At 36.9% G+C, this 7,679-nt stretch overlaps 1 protein-coding gene across 3 annotated transcripts; it reads left to right on the top strand.

Annotated features, from left to right (window-relative positions):
- The first annotated feature begins 798 nt into the window (after positions 1–798).
- Positions 799–4,653, top strand: LOC121249103. 3 transcript variants are annotated; one of them, XM_041147775.1, is made up of 7 exons: positions 799–1,106; positions 1,416–1,502; positions 1,981–2,075; positions 2,589–2,684; positions 2,995–3,068; positions 3,722–3,777; positions 4,166–4,653. In XM_041147775.1, exons 3-7 carry the CDS (start codon positions 2,009–2,011, stop codon positions 4,224–4,226), a joined length of 354 nt encoding a protein of 117 aa, XP_041003709.1. In that variant the 5' UTR covers positions 799–1,106; positions 1,416–1,502; positions 1,981–2,008; the 3' UTR covers positions 4,227–4,653. The 3 variants fall into 3 exon arrangements, with proteins under 3 accessions (XP_041003709.1, XP_041003708.1, XP_041003710.1); XM_041147774.1 differs by having other exon boundaries at positions 1,198–1,502; XM_041147776.1 differs by having other exon boundaries at positions 799–1,502; positions 3,933–4,653.
- Positions 4,654–7,679: the final 3,026 nt, after the last annotated feature.

Raw genomic sequence — 7,679 nt, 5'->3', positions numbered from 1 at the left:
ATGGTCTTTTTGTTCTATTCCTACGATGCCCAGTTTTGTGTTTTCTTGCTCTTCTCTTGCTTTTTTTGCCTAATTTTATTCTTGTTTTAATATGTTCGGGGGTCGAGTGTGGAGCCAATAATGAGTGTTCTTTCTCTAAGGGTCTTTGTCTATGGTTGGGAAAGGAGCTGTGTTTTTTCTTCCAATCCTCACTTGCGTGTGCATTTTTTTTTTTTCTCTTCATTTTTTGGCCTTATTTTATGTTGTCATTGAATATTATTCTCTGTTGTCGTTGCAATGTGCTTGTTTGTAGATTCTCTTCATTTGTGGCTTTTTTTTTTCCCGATAATCTTTGCTTCTCCAAGATGGTGTTGATGCATGTTGAGGTTGTCTGTGTGGGATCTTCAAATTCGTCTTATTGTGCTGCCTAATAGAAGAAAACCTAGGTCTGTCGTTCTGCAACCTCCCTCCAGACTTCATCATTTTGGCCATTGCCTCACGGCTTTCGATGAATTTGCTGAAATGGGGTTTTCCTTTTTCACAAGACCCACCACACAGAGATCCAAGCTTCATATACACAGACCTGAAACTCATCTGTATCTTTTCTCATCTGTTTTTCTATTTCAGGCAGTGGCTTTCTGCTCTCTTGGCAGTACAGGGAATTGATTGACTTGTGCTGCATGGGCTTAGCAAGGGTCACTTTCTTTGTCTTGTTAGCCCCAGGCATGACCTTCTTCTGGGGTTTCCTCTTCGTAAGCTTCTTAGCTATGGTTTCTGAATTTTGTCTGGTGGTGGGTTGTCTTGGCCTTTGCAAGCTTGTCATTTTTTAGTCAAGTGCAATGCCTTGCAGCCAAGTTCTTCAATTGTAGACCCAATATCTTCTGGTAGTACGCAAGGAGTAAGGCCTTGTGCCTCTCCTTCATGTACTTGGCTATGGTGTATGGCTTGGACCCACTTGTCTCCTTCAGAGCTGACAGAGCCTCCATCATCCGATACTTGGTTTTTACTTGCTGATTTGGGGTACTTTTGTTCTGTGGTCCAATGCTTGGCCATCTAGGATTCAAACCAGTCGCCCATACTCTTCTTGCTCTGCAGCTTCCTGTATTTTAACCAACGGTTGATCATTGGTAAAACTTTATTCTCTACTTCTTCTCGATTGATTGGATTCTTGCTTCTTTTCCTGAAGTGATTTCGAATGTCAAGAGTTGTAAAATATAGTGGTGTCAGACAAATGCCAATGACCAAGTTGCATGCTCGACTGAAGCAGCCTTATGCTTTCTGGCGCGCGATTTAAAAAAATGCTGCAGTTTGAGTCTATTTTTTGCTGTTGATTCTTCTCGCTGAGGTTTAAAATCATAACATCATGAGGTTGCTCAACCAAGGCTGACTTTGGATAGATGTTCAAAGAGATTCGATCTTTTTATTTGGAAACTCAGATTCAGGAGACAATGAACTCTTGCCCAGATAACCTCTCCTCTCCTTGCAAGAAGATGGTTAAGGATGAGGTCAAGGTTCCAGAGTCGGTAAGGAAACTTATAAAGAAAAGTCAGGTTGGGGGAAATAATGTTAGAAACTAGAGTTATTTTCTTCCATTATTTTTGTTCAATGGTCTGATGCTTGACCATCTTGGATTCAAGCGGTCGGCTCATACTTTTCTTGCCCTGCGGCTTCCTCTACTCTTACCATTTGGTAGGGGTTGATCATAGGTAAAACTTTATTCCCTGCCACTTCTTGATTGATAGGATTCTTGCTTCTTTTTCTTGAGCGATTTTTAATGTCGAATTGCAAAATATACTCGTGTAGGAAAAATGCCAATGCTTTCTGGCATTCTGCCATGCGATTTTAAAAAAAGAAGCTTTTTGAGTCTATTTTTAGCTGTTGATACATCTGCAAGTGTTTTTCACATGGGGTTTAAAAACAGAAACTTCATGAGATTGCTTAATTAAGTCTAACTTTGGATAGGGTCAAAGTGATTAATCATTCTTTTATTTGGAAACTCAGATTGAGGAGACAATAAACTCTTGACCATATGATCTCCTCCCCTTGCAAAAAGAAGGTGAAGGATGGGGCATCGTGCATGGTTCCGGAGTTGGCAGGTAAACGTGTAAAGAAAAGTCTGGCTGAGGGTAATAGTGTTAGAAGCCAGAGTAAATATTCTTCCTTCATCCTTTTTGATGAAACTTTTGAAGAAAGAAGATGAAAAACTACCTCAAAATTGGAATTAGAATTTTTTTTATTTCAAATAAGCTCCTAAACAGATGGACTAATGGCAACCAAGAAAGAATGAAGAAAGCTTATGAAAAAATGGAATCGTCTTTGATCCTTAGAACAAATAGCATCCCAAATATGACTCCTAGACCCCTAAGATTAATGGACTAGAACCCATAGATTACTGAATACACCATGAAGTTCTGTACCTTTTGGAAGCAGAAACCATATAACCGATTAAAGGAGAAGGAAAAGAACAAGATTGAACTTGGTCAGTGATGAAATATAAATGTAGCTAATAGTTATTGATTTGCTTTATTGATACTTTAATTAAATTGAATACAATTTTACTGATAATTAAAGATTGTCTACAATCAATGTCGGCAAAACTTTTGTTCCAGAGTTGGAGTTTCTTATTATGATTTCAGTATCCGCCAACTTCATCTGCTTGAAGTTTGAGAAGGTGGTAGCGCTGAATTTCCCTTGGTTGATATATGGTATGAGTTTTAAGTTTCTTTGTTAGGAATGGATTCTATTTCTTTCAGTCCCATTCTTTTGGTACTTGTCTTTGATAATTGAAATAAAAGAGCTTTGTTTTTGTCTCTTGTGGCTCACATTATTTTTTTGCATCCATGTAATCTTTACTCAATTTCTTTGTTTGAATTTTTTTTAACAATAGACTTCATATGCCTTCTTTTATTCAGTAATCTTGGCTGCATCATTTGCAACCTAGAGGTATGCTACTCATCTCTTGGCTGATTTATAAACCCTTCTTGGGGGCCTCGTTTACCCTTTGGAGTGATGCAGATGAAACATCTGACGCTCCTGCTGTGAAGCTTGTGAAAAGTTCAATTTTCAGCTATGAGCAACCCATGTCACAGGTATGGAAGTAACCGTTAGCAAAATGTTTGCTGTTGTTCTTGGAGATATCAAACTTGGCTCAATTTAATGAGTCAAATAGATTTTCTGAGCATCTACAGACTGTCCTTGTTTAAAATCTCCAAAGTAAATTGATTTGTATTGTTTTTAAATTTGGCAGAGGTGCTGTTGCATATTCTTTCTTCTTGCTTAATCTTTCAAATACTTTTAACTTCATATTGATGTGTCATACGCAAACTCATATAGATGAAATTTGACGATTCTTTTATAGGGGGTCTTCGTCTACAGTTGGGAGGGATGGTTTTTGTGTTGTGTTATTCAAACTTTCAGTTGTGTGCGCTTCTTTCTCTTGTTCTTCTTTTTTTTTTTTTTTTTTTTTTTTTTTTTTTTCCGCCTTATTTCTCTGTTAAACTCTGTTAAGGTTGGCATGTACATGTTTATAGTTTTGGGGCTTTATTTTCTGATAGTTTTCGCTTTTCTGAACCAGAAACAGTCTTTGTTATAACTGGACATATCCCATTAGTGGTATTCTATGTCTTTCAGTATGTAGAACACACTTCACTGTAATTTCTAGGCTTCAGTTCAAATTTTCTAATTTATGTTGAGCAGATACTCTACCATATTATTTTATCTTTAATTGTTGCCTCTACGGTTGCTTAGCCACAAATTGAATTTGTGTCTAGCCTGGAAATCAGCAAGAAGCAATTACAGGTGAGTAAACTGTTTAATGTATCTCTATACTTTAAATGTTTCCTTGAGGGCTATATTCCCATATGTAGGTGCTGATGGCTTCCTTGATTTAGTTTTGCCATATTTCTGTTCACATGGAGCAAGTAAACTGCAGAATTTGTTTAAATATGTGGCAGGATGTTACTATTGCCCCTTACCTTTCATAGCTTCTAGACAGCATGCAGAACCCTCAAATGCTTTAATATATGGCTTGTCACTTGATGTTGTTACCATTGCCCCTTGCCTTCATGACTTCTACTGTTGATGCCCAATTTTAATCTTGAATTCTTTAGCATTGATTATCTGAGTTTTGGGTTACTCATGCTGCATTATTGGAAATTTTTATTTTATTTTTATTTTTTGATGTTGGGGAATCTCTCCAAGGCAGGGCCCTTCGGACAAAATTTTTGTGTTTATTACCAAACAAATGAGTTACAAATTTACTTGGTTTATGAGTTTTTGGTTTCTCAAGCTGCAGTAAGCTATGAAAGACGAAGATGAATTTTGATGCATCTCTTATTTCCTTTTTAAGATTAGGTGTATTAGCCTATGCCTCTTGGAATCTTCCCTATTGGGTGCATCCTATTGGCTGCTTTTAGGATAACTAGTGCTTATCATGGAGAAAAAAAAAGGTGAAAATTTTAATAGGTACTTGTAACTCTGGTTGCTGGCCCTAATAAATACTTTGATGTAGTGTGGGTTCAGTTAATAGGGTAGAGATGCTGTTAGGATGGTTAACCCACAAACACGAGGACAAACCTCCTCGGGAATATTTTGAATTTCTCGATATCTAAGTGCGTATTTAACCTTGGGTAGCACTGGCATACTTGTAAATTAAAGATTTTTTGGTTAACGTCATAGCGAATATAAATTGTCACTACTTTTTATCTTTTTGATAAGTTATTTGTCACTACTTATTATTAGTCATTTTCCTCTTCATTATATTTATTATTTTTTTGATAGTATGCACTGTACATTAAAAGAGATGCAACACCGGCTTGCTGAGTTGAATGCTATGTTATCTGCAAAAATTGAGGGCTAGGTGAGCTAAGAGGTGGTAATGGTGCTGCTGTAAGGCCCAATAAGGGTGAGCTTGGCATGTTAAGTGATGGGCTGAATGCTAAAAAGTTAGAAAAAGAGAAAAAGAAAGTTGGGTTTGACCCAATTTCAATATCTAGACCCAGGCGAGTGTGGAGGGTCAAAAGGAGAAGCGGGTCATCTACATTCAAAGTGGGTTCTACGTCGGGTATTGGCGTGGAGACGACCGAAATGGACTGCCCCTCCCTCACCAATGGTGACTCAGAAATCGCCGATGAGTTGCGCAGTCAATGCTCTTTTCATCAAAATGACGGCATCGGCGGCATAATAAAGTGTGTTGTATTGTCAAGGTTTGGGGGAGTTTCTGCTAACCCCAAAATTCAAATGGCGACCATGGTTCCACCACCCATGTCGGAGGTAACCGGTGTACTTCTTCAGGCATCTTGTCGGACGACACATAACCTTTGGCCAAGGTGGTGACAACATCAATAGCACTGCGAGTTTTAGGAACTGGTGTGGAGGAAGGGATGAGGCTGTCATTGGTACCTTGCGAGGGGAGTTTTCAAGGCCTGGTCTATAGTTTGGAGCGGAGACTACAGAAGATGTTGTCTCCTTGATATCTCTCCCTCTGATTAACAATATAGTTGATTCATCATCGGATTGGGTTATGGACAAGGTAAATGAGACACAACAGTGGGTGGGGATTACCTGCGAAGGTTTCGAGGATCAATTCACAGTACTACTCACTGCAATAGAGGTGGGTCATGTACTTGGCGCAAGATCAAGATCTAAGAAGAGCTGAGAGTTAAAGCGTCTTAGGAGGTAGTTCAAGTCGAGAGAGGACCAGAGGGAAGACAGAACCAATTGTATATTTTTAGTAGGCTTGTTTGGAGTTTACAAGTATTGAGAAGTGTGTTGGGGAATTGGTGGTGGGATAGGCTCGTGGGCAAAATTTGGTTTGGTGGGATAGGCTTGGTGCACTAGTAGTGGTTTGGGGCAAGCGCATCTTTGGGCTTGGGCTAGGGCTTTGTTAGGTTCATTTTCCTAGATGGGTTTATCCTTTTTTTTCTCTCTTTTGCATCTCAACTAGGTGTTTTCTCTTGTATACATCTAGTGTACTTAGTTACGCCTATTGACATTAATAAATTTTTACTTATAAAAAAAATATTATCATTGAAGAGCGTCAATTGAAGTTAGATAAAAAATATTATCATTGAAGAGCGTCAATTGAAGTTAGATACTTAAGGTTTTGCTTGGTTTAGAAGATTTGAATAATCAGTGGCCATTAATCTAGACTTGATTTTATTTTTTAGGATTTTCTTTTCTTGCGTCACTGATATGTTTTCAGGATTTTGAGTATTGGCCCATGCCTCTTGGAATCTTTAGTGTTTGTACTTGTTATTTACCTTGACTACATCCCTATTGGTCACTTCTTTTGGTGGAACTTATACATCTCCTTGAGAAAAAACAGTGAAAATTTGAATAGGTTTTTGGAACTGGTTGCAAGCCCTATTATATGTGTGATGAAGTGTGGGTTAAGTTCATGTTATGTTATATATGGACTGGTATATCAGTTTCTTAGCGTGTTTATCGGTTGTATGGCAGACTATTGCTTGGGAGATTTAATTCATGTATCAATTCTGTGATTGATATTTTAAGTTTATTATGTAAGCAGAATTGCAGAACTGGGCACTTGTATACAGTCTCATCTTCAAGATTCACCAAGGCTGCCCTACTTCTATTAGGGCTTCAAGTAGGGCTTCTATAAGATGTAGGCGGTTTTCTTTTTAAGACACATCTTGGGGAAAAGCTTGGTAAGTGTTTGAGGGAGTATGAGATTTAATTCATATATAAAAGGGTGATATATGAATTAACAAGATATATTCCTGAATTTAGAATTTCAAGAATTGATACATGAATAAGCTAGAATTATAAGAGGTGGAATCTAAATAAAATGGTCATCCACCAAGTTCATGTATATTTACAACATTTTCCTGTGAATGACCATATACACATTTAATGCCTCGTTAAAACTTTGTCAAGGAAAAGCCGATGGAAAAAAACCAATGGCAAAGGAAAAATAATACAATATTATTATGTACTTTAGAATGTTTTAAGATTGTCTTGTTAAAACCTTGCAAAAGAACAGTTAGTGGGAGACCTTTAGCGAAGGAAAAATTGTACAATTTGTATGATTATTTTTCCCCCTCATGATCATGTAGAGTTTCAATAGTTTATAATCAAAGATCCTTGAGTTGATGCATTCTAATGTAATGTATCAACTTTTTAAATGTTGCAGTTGGTAATGTTTTAGTGAATTGCTCCACAAATTATCACAATATCGTATTTGCTTGACCTTAATATCCTCTTTGATAGAGTCTCTTGATTTTTGTGATGCACATTATTTTCATGTAATGTTGTTTAGCTATATTTGATTGTGGAAAAACCACAGTTTTCTCAAATGTGTTGAATTATTGATCTTAACCAAATGCATTTTTGACTTGTTTCATGAATTGTAATAATTTTTGAGTAGTTGGAAGAAGTAGCAACTAATATTTGATTGACAGATATCTATGAAATAACAGTACTACCACAAGTGAATAGGTCATGTTTGTGATCTTTTTTGCGGATCTGAAAGAAAACCTGAGTATGCATGACTAATTAATTGAGAATTCAACCCTTTTGGAAAAAATAATTTCATGTCAATTGTTTCATATAAGATAGCGTAGAATATATTTAACACTATTTCAATACCTTTGAGTTGGTCCATAATTATATATTATTAGTAAGTTGACTGAAAACACAATACTTGGTTGTGTGCAATTTGTAAGATATATCAAAACATC

This window comes from Juglans microcarpa x Juglans regia, chromosome 2D (assembly GCF_004785595.1).
Source record: "Juglans microcarpa x Juglans regia isolate MS1-56 chromosome 2D, Jm3101_v1.0, whole genome shotgun sequence".
NCBI lineage: Eukaryota > Viridiplantae > Streptophyta > Magnoliopsida > Fagales > Juglandaceae > Juglans > Juglans microcarpa x Juglans regia.
Note: the sequence above shows the minus strand (reverse complement) of the source record. Positions and strands in the feature narration are given on the sequence as shown.